Source organism: Cordyceps fumosorosea, assembly GCF_001636725.1.
Source record: "Cordyceps fumosorosea ARSEF 2679 chromosome Unknown scaffold_6, whole genome shotgun sequence".
Lineage (NCBI taxonomy): Eukaryota > Fungi > Ascomycota > Sordariomycetes > Hypocreales > Cordycipitaceae > Cordyceps > Cordyceps fumosorosea.
This window is the reverse complement of record NW_017387306.1, coordinates 110859-130929: the sequence shown is the minus strand read 5'-3', so window position 1 is coordinate 130929 and position 20071 is coordinate 110859. Positions and strand designations below refer to the sequence as shown.

Below are 20071 nucleotides of genomic sequence, written 5' to 3'. Positions count from 1 at the left end.
TCACGCTCCAACACCAACCACGCCGGCGCAATGAGTCTCTACTATGGACTAGGCGCCATATGGTCGTTTCTGACCGTCGTCGGATTATGTATGACTCCGCATTGATGGGAAAGGCTGGGTTCCAGGCAGCCCAGATCCTGGTTTGTGCTCAACGCAGCTGACGTCGTCACTTAGATATGCTTTTCACCGGCAGCGGCGAATCCTTCAACGTCGGAGCCTTCCTCGAAACTGTCTCGCCCTTCACGTGGGCTGATCTGGGTATTGCCCTATGCATCGGCTTGTCGGTGGCCGGCGCGGCCTGGTGCGTTGCGCTCCTCTGGCATTCAGCTTCTCTTTACGGCTAAAATTACTAACGGGATGATGTTTGTAGGGGTATTTTCATCACCGGCTCTTCTATTCTCGGCGCGGCCGTTAAGGCCCCTCGAATTCGAACCAAGAACCTGATCTCAATTATTTTCTGCGAAGTCGTCGCCATTTATGGCGTCATTATGGCCATTGTCTTTTCCTCCAAGATCGACGACGTATCCGGCCGCGACCTGTACTCCGCCGATACCTATTATACTGGATTTGCTCTTTTCTGGGCAGGTCTCACTGTCGGCCTTTGCAACCTCGTCTGTGGTGTTGCCGTTGGAATTAACGGCAGTGGTGCAGCTCTCGCCGACGCTGCCGACGCCACTTTGTACGTTTCAACCAAAGAAACACAGCAATAGTGGAAATCATTTGCTAACTGATGGTGCAGGTTTGTCAAGATTCTAGTCGTCGAAATTTTCAGCTCCGTCCTCGGTCTCTTCGGTCTCATTATCGGCCTTCTTGTCGCGCAAAAGGCCCCCCAACTTGGCAAGAGCGTTTGAGGTGGCGGGGAGGCGTACACCTGATTCAGCTCTGTTGAATCAGAAATCGTACAGCCAAGGTTCAATAATGACATATATGCATTAGACTAACACGCGTGGTCTGGCGTTAGGAAGATCGGCCAAGGAAGCAAGCATACACTTCCTGGATGTATTACTATATCCCTGGGTTAGCCGACGTGTACATCAGCACAAGGATCAATAAATTGAAAGAACATTATCGCTTCGGTTCTGGTTACTTTTCTGTCTGCTGTGATTGTTATGCCCCTTGCTCTCGTACCTGGCAGCTGAGTAGTCTTCTATGAACTCCTAACTGCATTCATCAACAGGGCATGAACTTGGGAACCCTTCTCCATTTTTCCTTTGCCGCTTGGCATACATATCAATGCGTTTGCAGACCGCATGCTGCCGACTCTTGAGCTTCTCTGTCCACCAGTGCTGTTTGCTGTTAACCGACCATCTGCTCCGACAGTCAGCACAGCGCGGTGGTACTCAGGTCGGGGATCCATGGGAAACTCGTGACCCAAAATCACAGGCACTCTAGAGAGACCGACTGGGTAAATGCCCGACTGCTTGTGGAGCGACGGAAGGACAAAGAGGTGAAAGGTCACCAGCGCCGAGGCGGGATTTCCGGGGAGCGAGAAGATGACCTTGGACACTCGCTGACCAGTATTGTCCTTGACCGGTACGGTGGCAAACGTGGTTGGCTTTCCTGGTTTCATCGCAACGCGACCAAAATGAATCGTCCCTCCGAGAGAGCGCTCTATTGTCGGTTTCAAGAGATCAAGCTCACCCATGGAAACACCACCCGTGGTAATCAAGACATCGGCCTGTCGCAGACCAGAACGCAACGTCTCTTCAAGCGAGTTCGACTTGTCCTTTGCAATCCCCAGATCGACAATATCGTATCCCCACTCCTTTGCAGCAGAGATCAGCGTGATACGGTTTGTGTCGCGCACTTCGCCCAGTTTCAGCGCCCCAGGACGGTCGTACTCGATAATCTCATCGCCAGTGGATAGAATACCAATGACTGGTCTTTTGTAGACAGAAGCCTCCGCCACTCCCACGGAAGCCAAAAGACCAATCTCACCGCCGACGCCAGAGATTTGCTCCCCTTTACTCAAAATGGTAGCGCCTTGCTTAACGTCGCTTCCCACCTCACGAACGTTCTCGCCTTCCTTTACACCTTCGGCTTGGATCTCCACTTCCTTCTCTTCCTTTCCGTCGTCAGTCATGCTCTTCAGAACAGTATCTTCGACCATGATGACAGATGTCGCTCCAGGAGGCAGCGGTGCTCCGGTTGTTATTCTGGCAATCTGACCTTCCTGAAGAGCACCGATTTCTCCCGGCGCCGCATGCGATACGCCAACGACGGGGAATGCGCCCTTCAAGTTGCCGTCCTTGGGCGCGACAATGGCATATCCATCAACGATGCTGGCTCTAAAAGCGGGGACATTCTCGCGTGCCTTGACTTCTTCGGCCAGCACTGATCCGATAATATTTTGATCAATCTTTGCGCGAACGATTTCTGGCTGTGGTGTGAACTCATTGATCATGGCAAGTGCATCATCGACAGATACCATGGGATATGGTGATTCTCGATGCCGGCGTGTTGGTCCAAGCGATGGGTCGTTGGAAAGAGGAGTAGCGCCGGGCTTCGAGTGGCGGACCAGGTTACCGTGGCCATGTCCATGGCTGTGGCTGTGGCTGTGGCTGTGGTCGTGGCCATGATGATGGTGTTCATGAAAATGAGAGTGATCATGTGTATGGGAATGCTCCTTGACAACGATCCCAGCTTCTCTCTCCAATTTCTTGGTACCGCCGGAGTGTAGTTGTCTTGAATTGGCACCAGCAGCTTGCAAACAAGCATGTGGCAAAGTCTTGATGATGGCCTGCAAATTCTCCTTTGCTCCCTTTGGGGAGCCCGGCAGCGTAGCAATAACAGTTTTGTTTCTTACGCCCGCGGTAGGGCGAGACATCATGGCAACTACGTGGAGTCAGCAATGAGCCCAGTAAGTTCGACGGTAGGTAGACCTACAAGGGGTGACGTCCAATGATGTGGATAGCATGGCATGAACCAGACCTGGCGCTTGTTTGTGAAGCAAAGCAGAAACCGCCTGTTCCTTTTTCATCAGCACATAAAGTTCCGCACAAAAATCATTCTTGCTCATACCTCTGGAGTGGCGTCAGTGACGGCAAACCCAGTGCCTCCTGTTGTGATGATGAAGTTTGGCGCATCGGGACCATCTGTCCATTGCATTATTTGCTTTTGAATGTCGATTATGCTGTCAGTGACAATTTTCTCGTCCGTGACAGTCCATTTCCCTGCGCCGTCGACGTTAAACACCTCGTGGAGAACCGCAGCGGAGGCGTCCGTAGACGGGTCCAGCGCTGCTGTCGTCGACACGATGAGGATTGCCGCAGTTAGTGGTGCATCCATGCCGGTAATTTGGCTTTTCAATAGAAGTTTCAGATTTGATGGAAGTCCCTTTCAGATTTTCAACTCTAGCTGCAAAGAAAGTCTTCGTCGAATTAAGGCATCAACTGGTTGATGGTAGTTCAGAGTTCGGACTACGGTGGCGGGGCATCGCGGCCGAAAGCGACCCACCCTATATCGCCCAGCCATCAACTCCAAAATAATTCGGCGCTGTGTTTTTACACCTTGGAAACTACGTTCATATCACCGTTACTTACCCGCAGCCCACTACCATGGTCCGAATAAAGGAGAGATATCTTCTCGTCAACATTGTTTACCCACCAGAGCCTAGCCGCAACGATAAATCTGTCGTGCCCTCCTTTGTGGTGCAGCATCAGCCGACAGTGGAAAATCTGACGGCGCAGCTCCTTGTGAAAGCCATTCGCCATGAGGTCACTCAGCTTTTCGGAGACCATGGACTAGGAGCGCTGAGTTCAAACTTATCAGGTATGTGTATTTTTATAAACCCACGGCTGTCAAGCATGGCTAATAATCCACAAGTCAAATATTTATCCCTGGCAACATCAACCATCATCCTCAGATGTCACAGGGAGCACTACCGCATGCTTTGGGCTACGCTCACTCTCATGGATCATGTCCCGGTTAAGGACGGCCGTCCCTGCACATTTCGCGTCGTGCGAGTGAGCGGCACGATACGAAAGGCTGAGGAGGAAGCAATTCGCCAGGCACGCGCTCTCATCTTGGCAGCCAAAGATGGCAGTTCCCTCAGTGCATTTCTACCTGTCGAGTCAGTCGACAGCCACACAAGGGACAGATCGGAGGATGAAGATGAAGAAATGGTCAGCGATAGCGGCTGACGGGGTATCATTGTTTCCTGACTACTTTGATGCCACTATCAGCTGGGACGGACATGTCCCCAAAGTCCGGGTCCATCTCAGGGTTACTTGGCGCCGATGGTTGCGACGGCTGTATATCCAGGTCCATGGCTTGCTGCTCCTGCTCGCGCCGGGCCTCATCTTCTGCCTCTTGCTCCATCCGGTCATATTCGTCTTTCTGGTCTATCCATCGCTCTTGGATATCCTGAACATCCATCATGGATGCCTCGTTCCGCATAGCTACTGCCCACACGGTGTCATTGGCGCCTTCGGCGCTACCAAAAACATACCCACCAGCTCTGTCTATTACGCGAAGAAGATGTGTCATGCTCTTCTTATTCTCGACCGCAAGCACCTCATAGCGCACCAACCCATAGTTTTCGATCATGTTCGCAATAGCCTCGTTCAGTTTCCCGAATTTTTCGCTTCGCAGTACGGGAGATTCGGCCTCAAGATAAGGCGTTAGATATGTTAGGTCGTCGACGTCGGTGTAGTATTCGAGGTTGAACGGAAGCTCATCATATGAGGCGACTTTGTCGATTTTGGAGAGGACGTTTACGTGTGGCATGTCCATTTGAATCATGGCCCGGAGGGACAGCAGGACATTGGAGACATACAGGGAGGGTTGGCTGAGACAAATTGAATCGGACAGGTGAACAGCAACAAACTTGACGCTGTTAGAACAGACGGGCCAAATCGGCAGGCACAAGTGATGCAACTTACCCGGAACCCGCGCTTTTGCAGCTTGAAGAATATGTTACGCAAAGAGTTGTGATGTGTGTATAGCTCGACTTGGCCAGGGCAGTCAAATAAAACGTAGTCCTGGTCGAATTCCTTCAGTCCCTCCTCAAGCCACTCGTAGTTGTGTTCCAGCTCTTCCAGGGCATACAGGATCCCGCCGTTAGGGCCGAGCCTGTCCTCTCGCATGATATCTTCAAGCTTCACGAGGCTTCTAATGTCGAGGGCGCAGGGATAGTTGGTATGGTCGTTCGCTGGATCGAGATTCACGACGGAGCAAGCGCGGCCGATTGCGCCCAAGAACTGGTGCACTGTCGCCAAAGTCAGCACTCGATGTAGCTCTTGGTGGTGTGGTCTGGGACGTACTGCCATCGCAGTAGGTGCTCTTGCCCGACCCTGGGCTGCCTAGTACAAGCTGAGCAAAAGGCATTTGCAAGTTTTGACCGTTATATCGCTGTTGAGCTGTCCCGACGGTTTCCGACAGGATTATGTATAGCTTGAGTTTGGACCTGCGACTGAAGAACAGAGCCTCGTCGAGCTACCTACTGTAGGATTACAGCGCGTGCCCCTCCAAAGCCATCCAACTTTTAGGTGGGGCAGGCACCTGAAGCGGCGAAACCTCGGGCTGAGCTCCCTTAACTATTCTTCGCTAGCTAAATTCCCCCCAGCTGCTGAAAAGCTCTCCTTCTTTTTCCCTTACCCACGCGAAATTCTCCTCTATTTCCGCCACGCAGCTTTCCCGCCGACTGGCACGCGGACCTGCATGATGCTCTGCCACCGCGTCGGAAATCATAACCAGTCATGGCGTCCGACTTGTCCACTGCCGCCACCTTGGCGAGCAGTTTCACGGTCGACGTACCGGTCATGAGCACCTCAGCCGTTGAGGTGACCCCCAAGGCTGGCTTTGGCTGGTTTGGCATCCTCGGTTGGATCATCCTCACTGCTATTAACCTTGTGTCCATGGCCCTCTACTGGGCTATTCGCATCGTCACTATCACTATTCCTAGCTTGCTCTACACACTGCTCTCTGCTAGCTGGACGGTGACGATGAACGCGACCACTCTGTACGTCCTCAAGTGCTCCTAATTTCTACTGCCAGTCCTAACCCGTCTCAGCATCTTCATCATGGTGGCGATTGCATCAGCTGTCAGCTGGGTTGTAAGATACCGTATCCTCAACATGTACTCGCGACTACCACCTGAGCCGCAACGCAAGGAGCCAGATATCGATCTCTTCCCCGATACCCATGAGGAAGGTATGAAATCTGGACTCTCCAATTATTTGGACGAGTTCCTTAGTGCCATCAAGATATTCGGTTATCTTGAGAGGCCCGTCTTTCATGAGTTGACGAGGAGTATGCAAACCCGGAAACTGATTGCGGGAGAAACCATCAATCTGGAAGAAGAAAAGGGTTTCTGCATAGTTGTCGACGGTCTAGTTGAAATTTTCGTCAAGACCGGCCAGGATGCCCGCAATTCTGGCTCCTCTTCAGCCGATCAGTCTTGTCATGACTCTTCTGAAGACGAAGAATACATGGCTCGGGGTCAGCAAAAGTACCATCTCCTCACGGAAGTGAGGAATGGCGCGCCGATGTCCTCGTTGTTTTCTATCATGTCTCTATTCACTGAGGACGTCAAACTTAGGCTTGCAGACGAGGAAGAACCCCAGCCAGAAGAAGGCGCGGATTCCGGCCCTTTCGTCCCAGCATCAATGCCTAATACGCCAAATCTCAACGCCAGGTCCGGAAGGAATGCAATTGTACCTGAGCATGAGGCACAACCCCAGGTATCTCGTGGGGTTGCTGGCTCCAAGATCCCCCCCATGTCTCTCAATGATGCAGTCCCTGCCATTCATCATCCACTGCAAAGACCCAAGCCACCGAAGCGCCGCGTTTCACAGTCGGTTCATCCTGACATCATTGCTCGTGCAACAGTCGATACCACAATTGCAATCATACCCGCTCAGGCATTCCGAAGGCTGATCAAGATTTATCCAAAAGCCACAGCCCACATCGTTCAGGTCATTCTTTCTCGCTTTCATCGTGTTACTCTCGCTCACGCGTTCAACTATCTTGGCTTGACTGGTGAAGTCTTGCAAACGGAAAAGAATATTCTCAAATATACTTCTTGCCAACTGCCGAACATGTTGCGCGGAGACGCGCTTTTGCGATTAAAGGAAAAGTTTAAGCGAGAGAGGGAACGAATGAAGGATAGCCAAGAGTCAAAAGGCATTGCCTTGCACAATTCCACCATCAATCACCAGAGACGTTCTAGTCCGACTCTCCGCAAAGAAGCTGCAATGCATGCTCTGTCTAAGCAACGCACCTCCTCCATGTCCAACAATGTCGGTTCACCACCCGAACGCTCCTCTCACCACCACAAGCCTCAGCCCGGCGACCTCTTGGCCAATATTAACCAGGCTCGGAACGTTCATAAGCCATTCGGCATGGATCCTAAGACACCACTCGCTCTGCGCTCTTTCAACCCATTCGACTCTGAGAAGCACGCAAGAATTTCTGTTGACCCACGGGATTTAGCTGAAGAAGATGACCTGTTCCGCACTTGCATCCTGGAATGCATTTTCAAGACGCTTGGTCTTGACAACGATGGCACAATCTCCAGAGAACCAGAATCAACAGAAGCATCTCCACGAATCGGATATATGGACCAGCGTCGAGCCAGGGCGGCCTTCCCGAGCAACGCCTTCGGATTCATGGCCCCATTTGAGACCTCTATCGACGGCGAGACAGAATCCGTTACTTCTAGCAGCATGGGCCTGCATGGGACACCCAGTGCGTACATTCTCTCCCAAGAAATGAAGAATGAGATGGAGATAGTCTTTTTCCCAAAAGGCTCTATTCTTGTGCAGCAGGGGGAGAGAAGCCCTGGCATCTACTATGTTGTGGACGGGTTCTTAGATGTTGGCGTGAGCAAGGAATCTTCGCGGGAGATTTTGCATAAGTCTAGACCGAAAACGCCAGAGACAAAGAGCCCGGACAGGCCTAGCAGTGGTGGTGGTCATGATGATCGCTCAGAGACTCAAAAACACGCCAGCCGTCGGCGCAGTGTTGCGTGGGTGAAGCCGGGTGGCATCGCGGGTTACATCGGCGGCGTCTCGTCCTATCGATCGTACATTGATGTGGTGGCAAAGACTGATGTTTATGTTGGCTTCCTCCCCCGTTCATCACTGGAAAGAATCATTGACAAGTACCCAATCATTCTGCTTACTATGGCGAAGCGATTGACAAGCATCTTGCCTCGTCTCATTCTGCATATTGACTTTGCCCTGGAATGGGTTCAAGTTAATGCAGGCCAAGTCATCTTCCACAATGGCGACGAAAGTGAGGCTATATACGTGGTATTGAACGGTCGCCTTCGGCTCGTCGAAGAAAGAAAGGATGGCGGCGTGGAAGCAAAAGCTGAGTACGGCCAAGGCGAAAGCGTTGGTGAGCTTGAAGTACTTACAGAATCCGCTCGATCTGGGACTTTGCATGCGATTCGAGACACGGAGATTGTCAAATTTCCGCGCACCTTGTTTAATAGTCTCGCGCAAGAGCATCCCAACATCACCATCAAGATCTCCAAGATCATTGCGGCGCGGATGCGGGCCATGGTGGATGATCCAATGAATCTCGTCGGTGCGGATGCCGGCTCTGGTGCTATTCGGAACCACGGCAAATCAACAATGAACTTGCGAACTGTGGCAATTCTGCCCATTACCGCAGGCGTTCCGGTGGTTGATTTTGCGAGTCAGCTCATGAACGCTCTATCTCAGATGGGCACGCCCAACGGTGCTACCTCACTCAATCAAGCTGCCATCTTGAACCATCTGGGCAAGCATGCGTTTAGCAAAATTGGAAAACTACGACTCTCTCAATATTTGGCCGATTTGGAAGAAAAATATGGACTCGTAGTTTACGTGGCTGGTAAGACCTCTCCCATTCTGTTTCACCTTTTTCTTTCAATCTCATGATGAGCAATTCTAGACCAAAGGCAATGCCGCTGATGGTTCTTTTAACTCTAATTTTTTCCTGACACGATTGACGCTTGCATACTTCAACAACCTTCCCATCTATTTTTTTTACCAGAAGCTAACGTCACGAACCAGATACCAACGTCAACTCTCCTTGGACGCAGACTTGTATCGCACAGGCCGACAGTATTCTTCTAGTTGGCTTGGCGGTAGGATCGCCTGAGATTGGCGAGTACGAGCGATTCATGCTCGGAATGAAGTCAACCGCGTGGAAATCCTTGGTTTTGCTGCATGCGGAACGATTTTCAAAGCCGGGTCTGACAAGATCTTGGCTGCGAAACCGTATGTGGATCAACGGTGGCCATTTCCATATCCAGATGGCCTTCACAGACAACGAAGTTAGGGTAATACCAACTTCAAACAAACTCGGCCAGACGTTGAAGCAGCAACTGCAAATTTTGCAGACTGAAATCCAAAAGTACACGACAAAAAGGGCGCAGCGCTACTATATCCCCGACTCGCCAATGAAGAGCGATTTCCATCGTCTCGCTCGTCGACTCTGTGGCAAGTCTATCGGACTGGTCCTCGGCGGTGGGGGCGCCCGTGGTATTACTCACATTGGCATCATCAGAGCTATTGAGGAAGCAGGTATCCCCATCGATATTGTTGGAGGCACATCCATCGGCGCCTTTGTGGGAGCACTGTATGCACGACATGCTGATGTGGTGCCCATGTTTGGTCTAGCGAAGAAATTTGCTGGGCGTATGGCGAGTCTGTGGCGTTTTGCTCTCGACTTGACTTACCCGTCTGCTTCTTATACCACGGGTCACGAGTTCAATCGTGGTATTTTCAAGGCCTTCGGCAAGACCCAGATTGAAGACTTTTGGCTCGAGTTCTACTGCAATACCACCAACATCACGAAGAGTCGAAACGAATTCCACACTAGTGGATACGCATGGCGTTACATTCGCGCGTCCATGTCCCTTGCTGGCCTGCTTCCGCCTTTGTGTGATGAGGGCAGTATGCTGCTTGATGGTGGCTATGTCGACAACTTGACCGTCTCGCATATGAGAGGCCTCGGCGTCTCGAGTATTTTTGCTATTGATGTTGGCGCAGTGGATGATGACACACCACAGACGTATGGCGACTCGCTGTCAGGCATGTGGGCGTTTTTCAATCGCTGGAACCCGTTCTCGTCGCACCCGAACCCGCCCACACTGGCTGAAATCCAAGCGCGTCTTGCCTATGTTTCCAGCATTGATGCGCTGGAGAGTGCCAAGCAAATCGAGGGATGCATCTACATGCGGCCTCCTATTGAAGCGTATGGCACTCTCGATTTTGCCAAGTTTGATGAACTGTACCGCCTTGGATACACCTACGGTCAGGATTTCATGAAGAAGCTGCGCGAGCAGGGCAAGCTTCCTCTGTCCGAAGAGGCGGAAGCTAAGCAGTCCATGCGTCGGACCACGGCTCGGAGAAGAGCAAGCATATAAATATATATATGTAAAGACTTACATTGCAGAGTGCATGATTATTGTACAGTATACGATTAGCGCGCATTGAATACATTGAATATTTAAACTGTCATAATGCTGGTATATGTATGCTCAAGTGATGCTTGTATGCAAAACACCTGTAGATCCTGTCACATTGTATATACAAAACGTTGCGTCTTGCCATGCCGCCAGCTACACATTTCACGTCTCTTCATCTCTCGCTCACTGCGATGTCATCTTCTCCTTGGCCAGCAGCACCTCCGTCTCCTGGACAATCAGGTCAAACGTGGACTGAATATGCTCCTCGCGGATCGCCGCCGTGCTCGTCGCGACACGGATCGCAAACACGCTGTTGACCACGGTGCTCGTCAGGTAGACCTTGCCCGACGCGTTGAGCGCCTCGTACAGGCGCTCCGTGCGCTCGTTGCGCTGCGCATCATCCACCCCGACCACCCTGAACGAGACGAGCGCGAAGCGCGCACGCGTGAACGGCACGAACAAATCCGGCCGGCCCGCCAGCTTCTCGTCGAGCGAGCGGCCGAGCTCGATGCCGCGGCTCACGTGGGCGCGCAGGCCCGCGACGCCGTAGCTGCGCAGGACGAACCACAGCTTGAGGGAGCGGAAGCGGCGGCCGAGCGGGATCTGCCAGTCGCGGTAGTCGGTGACGAGGTCCGAGTCGCTGAACTCGTTGCGCAGGTAGGCGGGCTTGATGCTGAGGGCGGCGACGAGGTCGGCGCGGGCGCGCACCCACACGGCGGAGCAGTCAAAGGTGGTCAGCAGCCACTTGTGCGGGTTGAAGTTGAAGGAGTCGAAGGCGGCAAAGGCCGAGGTGAGGTGCTGGTGCTCCTCGAGGACGAGCGCGGCGCCGGCGAACGCGGCGTCGACGTGCACCCAGATGTCGCCCGGTGTGTTGGCGGTGGCGGAAGTGCCGTTGGTTGAGGCGCCATTGGTGCCGTTGCTGGTAGCAGTAGCTGTGGCGCTGTCCGCGGCCAGCGCCGCCGCGATGCCCTCAAAGTCATCCACCGCGCACACATCCGTCGTTCCCAGCGTGACCGTCAGGTAGAACGGCTCCAGGCCCTTCGCGCAGAGCTCCTCGGTCTTGCGTCGTAGCGCCTCGCCCGTCATCGCGAACCCGCTCGCCTCGTCGACCGGCACCGTGTCGAAGCGCACGCCCAGGACCTGCGCCGCCTTCTTGGTGCTCGAGTGCGCGCCCGCGCTGCCCAGCGCGACCAGCCTGCTCCTGTGCCGCCACGTCGCCTCCTCCCTGTCCTCCTCGCTCATGTCCTCCGGCAGGCGCGCCGTGACCTTGCGCAGGTAGCGGTCGCGCGCGGCGACCATGACGGTCAGGATGGCCTCGGAGGCGGAGCCGTGGAGGACGCCGCCGCCGCGGGTCGGCCCGGAGCTCAGGAAGCAGGCGGGGAGGGCGAGCGCCTTGGCAAGCCAATCCATGACGATGGTCTCGAGCTCGGTCACGGCCGGGGAGCAGATCCAGTTGAAGTGGGCGCCGTTGAAGGCGTTGGACCACATCTCGGCGATATTGGCAGGGTGCGAGGCGGTGCAGGCGAAGAAGGCCATGAAGCCCGGGTGCGCCCAGTGCGTGATGCCGGGCAGGATTTTGCTCTGGATGTCGGCGGCGATGGCGTCCAGCGGCTCGCCCTCCAGCGGCGCGGCGTCGGGGAGCAGCGCCCGCAGGTAGCCCGGTGCGACATCGGCGAGGACGGGACGGGACGGGATCGACTCGTAGTAGTCGGCGACTGTCGGCGGGCGGGTTTGTATGTTAGCTGAGTTTCTTTGACATGAGACGAGACGAGGGGTTCCATAGTGGGGGAGGGGCAGCAGCAGCCGCAGCAGCAGGGGATACCTGCGAGACATGGGGGAGGGGGGGTTCCGTGGCATGGCAAAGAAGCGAGCAGGGAAGGCAGGGGTTTGCCATACTCTCATCGACGGCCTTCTTGGCCTCCTTTCTATACTCGTTGATATCCATGGTTAATTGTGGTTGCGCTAGTTGTAGGAGAGAGAAAAGGCGAGAGGGAGGGAGAGTGGGGGGGATATATAGCAAAAGAGATAATGAGGGCGGGAGAAGAACAAAGGTGGTCAAAGATGGTGGAGCGACCAATGGCCAAAGGAAACCTCCGAGTCTAGATGCCTCGGAACGTAGGACAGCGCCTGCAAGCCGAAATGATGGGTGGCCTGACAGGTATGGCAAGGCGACAACGTCAAAAGCAAGGCGGAGAGCTTGGACCAATGTCAAAGGAAAAGCGTCAAACGAAGGGCGCGGAGAAGAAAGAACGGATGGAATGGAGATGTTGATCACAATGGAAATGCGCGGAACTAGACTTCCGACACGGGAGGGAGTGCCTGGGTGGCTTTTTTAGTTGCTGGTTTTGGTGGTGTGGTGTGAGCGCTAACTATGTAATTGCCTTTTACCAGTTATTAGAGATGCCAATCACTCGGCCGAGGTCGCAAAGGCCGTGGTGGGGGGAGCGACAAGTGGGATGAGCGAAGCTGAAACAGACATGCCGGTCAGCTGAGGCAAGATGCGATGATATTTATTATTCAAGCATTCGCTAGAAAATTAAAATGTAACAGAGACAAGGAGATGTAAATGGTAAAGATTGCCTGGCGCAGTCGCACATGATAGTAGCGCCTCCCACAAGATAACAATGAGTCCTCCGTAATTACGCCGCTCAAAGTGCCAACATCTAGAGACGCCCGGGTTCTGATATCATTTCCGTCGTAAAAAAGGGATACTCGCTCAGCGTCGGTACTCAATCAACTTTAATGGCACTGTAAAGCGGTTAGCATATCTGCAAGTACTGACCCCCTCTCCTGTGTCAACATACCCGTATATCCGCCTCACAAATGCATACGCGCTGAGGAAGCCAATCGTGCCGGTCAGAAGACCATACACGCAGCACGCAATAAACGTGTAAACAAAAAATAGCATGCTGCTCACAAACCCCGTGATGTGCAGTTTGAACATGTAATACCACACCGAGTACGCAAAAATCCACAAAGCGCTGCCGCCTCCCACGAAGAACGACTGCCACCACCAGTGGTAGTTCTCCGAGCACAGCTGAATGTAGATCGTCACAACCGTCACCTCGGCAATCGTCACGACCAGAATCACCGACACGACGGCCAGGAACCCGAACATGTAATAGAAGCCGCTCTTATTTTGCCACAATGACTGGAACACAAACAGCAGCTCGATGAAGATGACGGCAAAAGGAATCAGGCCCGCTAGTAGCACTGCCTGCACCGACTTGCTGTACCATGCGTGGTTCGGCAGCTGGCGAGGAATGGCCGTGGCTTTCGTAGGGTGCTGCCACCCGCCAGCCTTTTCGAAGCCGTAGTAAGCACCAGCGAACACCAAGGGCACCTGGAAGCAGAGCCACAGGACCACGATCAGGACAAGCGTTCCAAACGGAATCGCCGTGCTCGAGGCCTGCGCCCAGACAAACAAGTTGACGATGAACACCAGCCCAAACATTAGACCAGGAAACAATAGCGCCGTCACCATTGCATTCTTCCGATAGTCCTTTCCGTCGAAACTCTTGAAGACGCGGGCAGAAAAGTAGCCCGAGAAGACACCTGCAAACACGAATAACCCAACACCAACACTGATGAAGCCGCCGCGGAAGCTAGGGTTCAAGAAACCTAGAGCGCTGAGTAGCACAAGTCCCATGGCCATGAAAAGGAGCTGCATGCCGGAACCAACGAGTGGCGCGAGTAAGTATCCATGTTGCGGCGCTCGGAAGACGTCGGTGTGGAGTAGTTTCCAGCCCGTGATATCTTCCAAAGCCTCTTCGGTATCGGACAAATCGTCATCTGCGGCACTGCTCCTCTGGTCGAGTAGTCCCGCAGGAGCGTCCTTCCTGACCCGCTTGCCGCGAGATTTGCTCTCCAACGTCTCCTTGTAGCCCTTGATGTCAGAGTGCACCGTACGAGCAAAGATAATCATAACAATGGCCGTCAGCATGCCGCAAATGATGAGGGAGTTGATAATGGCAAGCCAATGAATGCGGGCGCCGTCTTCTTGGTTGACAAAGTATAGATCCCAGCGGTGTGACCACTCGATGGTGTTGTCTTCCCTAAAGTACACAGAGTATGTATACGGCACCGTCAGAGTGCCGTCTTCGCTCTCGTCATCGGATCGTCGTTCGGTCTGTCGCGATTTTCCGTCGGCGTAACGTGGTGCAGTGTCGATCGTTATGTTGGGCCCGATGTGAAGTTCCAGTCCCCGCTCAACGTGCTCCAAGTCGACGGGGCAGCCTTGGGTGTCACGTTTGCTATCGCTACCAATACTCTTGGGGTAAACCTCGAAGCCGACGACAATGTTCTCGCCACGGTCACCCGCCTTGCCGGGCGCCTTACGATAGCGTATCACGATGGTGTGGTGATTATTGAGGTAGTAGTGCGTTTGACCGGTCGAAGGAGAGGTCTCGCTATAGCCAAGCTTGAAACCCGAAGCATAGTACTTCCGTGTCTTGTCGACACTGACGAAGCTGGTAGCGCCGGGCAGGTTGTCGACAATCCACTCAGTCACGTAGGTGTCCTGAATCATCTCCTTGGCGCGTTGCAAGTCATCCTTGTTGAGCTCCTTCGTACAGAGAGCGGTGCACGTCGTTTCCTTATTCATGATCAATTCGATATCTGATGTTCGAATGCGATCACCGCGGAGAACTTCGCCAAGGTTAAGGGGGACGTTCTTGCCGCTGAGCAGGCCACCGACCGACTTTGGATGATCGGACGGAGGGCATACAAAGGGGAGTTCATAGTAGGCATATTGAAGCTGGGTGCTATCGGAGTAGGCCTTGTTGACCATGAGAGGGATCGGCTCGCCAGGCTTGTAACTCTTGATAGAGTATCCTGGGTCTACGTCAGTTGCTGCTATGACTCTCGAGAGAGGCCGTGGCCGCACGTGCGGGGCAACATACCAGGTATGTAGAAAGCATCTACAGAAGCCAAAAGCAATAGCAATGCCAGGCTGCCAAGGCCGGAAGCTCGAAGTCGGACCATTCTGACAACCCGCTAGCTCGTGTGACAGAAGGCGGCGAAGGTTGGGCTCGGCTGCTTCGGACTCGAGGATAATGCCGGCGAGGCAATCTCGATAGCGAATATGCCGGGTCGGAGTTGCTCGTGCAGGGTATATTCAGGCAATGATGAAGCCCAAAGCCCTTCAACCAAAGCCCTTCAAACAGCTGCGAGAGTCGAGGTTGAATATTGTATCGTGGCAAAAACGAGTGTAATTGGCACTAACGGCCACGCAGGGGATGACAAGGACAGATACAAGGACAGGCCGTGATGCGAAAAGGGGGCGGAAGACACGAAGAATGCGTGTCACAACAATGTTGATTTCGATGGAGGACGGACGGTCGCGTCGAAGGAAAACTGTGAAACCGCGCAGTAGTGTCAGAAAGACGAAGGAAGAAAAAGGGTTGAGAGGAACGAGGCTAACGCCAAACGGCCAGAATGTGTCAATTCCATCTACTCTGCTTTGGCAAAGCGATAAAGGGCGGGGACGACCGATCTTTGGAAGGGGCTGACCTCAAGTACATAAGCTATGGCCTCGCCCTGGAGCGCCGCAACTGCGGTGGTTGCCAGTTGGTCACTTGGGGCGTACTCTTAGGTCTGTTTGGCGCAAGGATAACAGCTACCAAGGTGATGAATACCTCTGTGAATTTCGATCGAGTATTTAGGTTACAGATTACAGCCATGACTGATAACAAGGTCGATTGGGAAAAAAAAAGGGGCCCCAGGCAGCGAGCAGTGGAGGTTGCAGCTGAATTACCTGCTAAGGTACATCCCATTGCTTGGCAGCTTTATTTTTAGCGGCCGAGCCTAATCTTCCAGGCTGGGCCTGCACTGGACCAATCACCTGCGGCACTGCTGCCACGCCCTTGGCAGCCAGGCCCCAGACAACAAGTATAGCTGCATGGATCGGCAATGACAGGATGGAGGGCTCCCTTTTAGCGTGTGGGAGTGTGCAGACCAATGTCAATGAGGCCATCTTCAGGTAATGCAAACATTCGAGAATGTCATAGGAGCAAAGGTAGCTCGATTTGTAAAAATACGTGTTCTTTTGCCCATTCTTATTATCAGGCCGTCGCGTTTGCTATACTCTTTATAGCAATGCTAGCTACTGGACGGCCACCCACTATCATTGCTATCATTTTATCAGGATCATTATTCTGACTCTTTTACGAATCTCCAATTTGTAATTATATTAACAAGTCTATGTCATCATACCAAGTAGGTGCTTGGTGTTGCTTCCGGGCTAAAGCATGTACAGCAGCTCTCGCACCGTCTAAAGAAGGCACATCCTGCCTTGCATGCGCTTCAAAATTTTCCAGCTTGATATGCTCCTCTATAAGACAAATTTCCCAATCTCGTAGAACCATGGCTCGAAACACAGAATAGAATAAACAATGAAGGCAAAGAATTAAGGAACGACAAGTCGTGGGTATCGTTAAAGAAATTAGGCGACTGGCGCGACTGGTACGACCGCTCTGCGGCTCAGTTCGCTGTAGCCAGGCAAAAGTGTGTTGGTTTGGGGGGCGTCGTCCGACGCGGCGCGGCGGATGCGCGGACGGAGGTAGGTGTCAGCCTCGGCTTCCTCATCGCGGGCCATGACGGTCTCGAAGCTAGGCAGCTCGCCGCCTTGGGGGTCATCGTGGATTGTCTCGACACCGACCTGGACGGGCACCGAGAGCGTCATGGTGGTGTTAGTAGGGCCAACGCTAAGGCACAGCTGAAGAACGTAGGTGCGCGAGATGAGGCACGAATGGAACGTGGGCAAGAAGATCTTGCGGTTGGTGTTGGTGACGGTAAAAGGAACGTCAAGGGTGGCGACGTGCTTGATGGGCGAGGCGGCCTTCTTGTTGCCGTTGCCCTTAGTCATGGCATCGCTGTCCGGTGACAGGTGGGAGCTGGAGTAGCCAGAGTCGCGGCGGCCCGCCTCAACCTTTTCCTGCAGCCACGAGACTTTCTCTACAGGCATGTTCAAGATATTGTTGGTCGTGGTGTAGTTGAGACACGGGTTGCCGTGGTAGGCAGTCCGCGGGCCAAGGTTAGGCATGTAGTTGACCGGGGCGGCGCCGAAAAAGGTCGTTGACAACAGCTTGGCCGAGATAGAGTTGATCTTGGGCGGCGCGGTGTCGACTGAATCGGGGACGAACTCGAGGTCGATGTGCGCGGTCGACGTGGAGGCGTTGCGACCGTCGGCGGAGAACATGACGGCCTCGGGCTGGATCGAGGTAGCCGTCAGCTTGCCCGTCTTAGCGGAGAAGAGATTCTTGCGGATCGTCTTGGTCTTGGCCATGGTGTAACGCTCGTCACGGAAGGTAATATCGAGAGGCGCATCCTCGGGGCTGGCGGGTAACACCTTGACGACGTGTTGGCCCTCCATAACCTTGGAGGCCGGGACGCCGCCTAATTGCTGCTTAACGGCGCGGGCCTTAACGGCGTACTCGATCTGGGCCATCTCGGGGGCCTGGTCGTCGGCGCCCCAGAAGCCAATGGTCGGGGGTAGGCGCAGGTGATGGTCCAGGACGGGGCCAACTTCGCACTGGTGCTTGCAAGCTCCCATGGGGAGCTGGTGAGGAACAACGAAGTGGAAGGGAATGGTGTAGGTGTGCGCGGCCCTAAAGACGCGGTCTTCGGGAACGTCTTCCTCGGAAATAGGCATTCGCATCTTCAGGAATGGCCTGAAGGAGTGAGATGGGTACTGCTGGACAAAGTCCAGACGGGTGGCGGCGATGCCAGTGAAGACAATGTCAAAGTGGTCAAAAGCAATGTCACGGACTGTCTTGATGATGGCGCGGCCAGCAATAACGGAACCAGAGGTGTAGACCTTGGAATTGTAATGGCGATCGATGATAACGTCAATGGTGGGCTTAAGGGCGGCTACCGCCTTGGAGCGAGCAGCCGCCCGGCCAGTAGGGTCATTGGCGTCTGGCATTCTGTGGTTGTTGTCTCGGTGTTTCTTTGCAGTACACTTCGCCTCGATAGGTGCTTTGATCCGGTAGTAGGTGTTGGCCCGGTCAGTTCTTGAGGTGGTGTTGAGGTGCGTGTATAAGTGCGTTCACGTCAGGTACATAGACGCGCCGTGTCAATGGCGTGCTAGGTGCCTAGGTAGGTAGTAGGTAGGGAGGCGCAGATGCGGCTGACAAATGGCTGGCCACGAGGCTGCCAAAGGGCGTTGAATTGTCAAAGAAGACGTCAAGATTAGGTATTAGGAAACACAGGCTGCCGATCAACGAGCGAGCAAGTGATGTGGTAGGATGCAGAATAGTGGCCAGAAGGGGTTGTGTGGAAAGCAATAGACAGGGAGGCGAGGTAGGCAGGAGGGAGGGCATAGGCTCTTTTGTATTTCATACGAGATAAAGGATGGTCACTTGATCTGGGGACAAAGGGGTCCTTTTTTTTTTTGTTATTCCAGAACGAGCTTGACAGGTAATCTGGAGAGAAAAGCACACAACAAGCAAGAGCCACGGGGGGTGGCCAAAGTCGAGTACAAGGCTTGCTCATATGACTTGGAGCCTTCTTTGCTGCTCACAGCGGTTCAAGTGCTAGCCAGAGGTGTGGAGGGGCACAAAAAGGACCCGAGAGGGTCAAGCTTCCAGCAGCTGGCAGCTTCGTTTGCGGCTACCAGCTGCCAGCTGCCTGCGTTTGCTGCAGTACCGGTACCGGTAATCTGTGCACTCTGGGGTGTGGCGAATTTGCCGAAGGAGCCACCGGTTCGTGCTCCGATTCGGATTCCACTTCATGTCTCTCACAACTTTTACCAGGAGCTAGAAAATTTTGACAGAACCACCAATGCAAGCTCGTGCCACCAACAAAAAGCATCATCTCCATCACCACTGCACCACCGCAATCACACACGATGCTCCCCAAACTGCCTCACCAGCTTAATACCTTTTCAACACCGCCATCGTCAGCACTCATTTTGTCGCACCAAAGCACATGAACTTTCCGCATTTTCCTACCATGTCATCTTGGCGACTTTTCTTTTTTTCTGTTTTTCCTTTACAGCCACCTTATGTGGGAGGCTTGCTAATGGGAGGGGACAGAGGAACGGAAAGTCCGAGAACCGCGCTGGTACTCACACACACAGACACCAAAAAAAACATGAGGCTGAGGTTCACGATGCCTGGTCTGTCCTCTAGTCAGGCACACCCTGCTATGGCGAGAGGAGACGCCCCTGCTCCTCCCACCAACTTTCGAGGCTCCTCCCACCATCTTGACAGCGGCAACTTGCAGTTATGAGCAAACGCTACAATCAGCCGGTGGCAAGACAACGTACATCGAGAAGCTAAAAAAAATACAACAACAACTCAGGAGGATGAATCTCGATGTCATATTACCTCAGCTACTGATGAGCAAGTAGAGCGCACTGGTGTCGGGCCGCTTGTGGCTCCAATGATTTCATCTGCTCCATCGAGTGGCACCAGCGGTCCAGCGTGCCATGGATGGATGGCCAACGTGTTACGACCAGAGGTTGCAGAGGCAGCGGGTTACAACTTGCAAGTTCAGCAGGATGCGATTTGCGCCACGACTATGCGAGATCCAGTTTTTGGCTTGCTTCTGCATTTGCATCTTGACGCTCATGAGGCTCGGCGGGTGGTAACGGCTACTGACAAGGACAACAGGATTTGGCCACCACTAGAATCTCCTGGCAGTGAAGAGCAGCCCGCGCTTCTT

At 53.5% G+C, this 20071-nt stretch overlaps 7 protein-coding genes across 7 annotated transcripts; 2 read left to right on the top strand and 5 right to left on the bottom strand.

The window, feature by feature from the left end:
• Nucleotides 1-30: 30 nt before the first annotated feature.
• On the top strand, nt 31-851 carry ISF_03212 (vacuolar ATP synthase 20 kDa proteolipid subunit; the record flags this gene model as incomplete). Its single annotated transcript, XM_018846818.1, has 4 exons — nt 31-88; nt 175-301; nt 371-679; nt 740-851. The coding sequence occupies 4 exons, from the start codon at nt 31-33 to the stop codon at nt 849-851; spliced, it is 606 nt and encodes a 201-aa protein (XP_018705707.1).
• Nucleotides 852-1147: 296 nt separating this feature from the next.
• On the bottom strand, nt 1148-3288 carry ISF_03211 (gephyrin; the record flags this gene model as incomplete). Its single annotated transcript, XM_018846817.1, has 3 exons — nt 1148-2835; nt 2887-2965; nt 3022-3288. 3 exons carry the CDS (start codon nt 3286-3288, stop codon nt 1148-1150), a joined length of 2034 nt encoding a protein of 677 aa, XP_018705706.1.
• An 861-nt stretch (nt 3289-4149) lies between these two features.
• Nucleotides 4150-5328, bottom strand: ISF_03210 (putative protein family, ATP binding protein; the record flags this gene model as incomplete). The annotated part of the gene is made up of 3 exons (XM_018846816.1): nt 4150-4827; nt 4884-5209; nt 5265-5328. 3 exons carry the CDS (start codon nt 5326-5328, stop codon nt 4150-4152), a joined length of 1068 nt encoding a protein of 355 aa, XP_018705705.1.
• Nucleotides 5329-5699: 371 nt separating this feature from the next.
• ISF_03209 (Patatin-like serine hydrolase) lies at nt 5700-10363 on the top strand (the record flags this gene model as incomplete). The annotated part of the gene is made up of 3 exons (XM_018846815.1): nt 5700-5962; nt 6014-8823; nt 9006-10363. 3 exons carry the CDS (start codon nt 5700-5702, stop codon nt 10361-10363), a joined length of 4431 nt encoding a protein of 1476 aa, XP_018705704.1.
• A 225-nt stretch (nt 10364-10588) lies between these two features.
• ISF_03208 (aromatic-L-amino-acid decarboxylase) lies at nt 10589-12350 on the bottom strand (the record flags this gene model as incomplete). Its single annotated transcript, XM_018846814.1, has 2 exons — nt 10589-12120; nt 12302-12350. The coding sequence occupies 2 exons, from the start codon at nt 12348-12350 to the stop codon at nt 10589-10591; spliced, it is 1581 nt and encodes a 526-aa protein (XP_018705703.1).
• A 784-nt stretch (nt 12351-13134) lies between these two features.
• ISF_03207 (Nonaspanin (TM9SF)) lies at nt 13135-15388 on the bottom strand (the record flags this gene model as incomplete). Its single annotated transcript, XM_018846813.1, has 3 exons — nt 13135-13153; nt 13210-15238; nt 15307-15388. The coding sequence occupies 3 exons, from the start codon at nt 15386-15388 to the stop codon at nt 13135-13137; spliced, it is 2130 nt and encodes a 709-aa protein (XP_018705702.1).
• A 1459-nt stretch (nt 15389-16847) lies between these two features.
• On the bottom strand, nt 16848-18329 carry ISF_03206 (arrestin; the record flags this gene model as incomplete). Its single annotated transcript, XM_018846812.1, has 1 exon — nt 16848-18329. One exon carries the CDS (start codon nt 18327-18329, stop codon nt 16848-16850), a length of 1482 nt encoding a protein of 493 aa, XP_018705701.1.
• Between the last annotated feature and the right edge of the window lie 1742 nt (nt 18330-20071).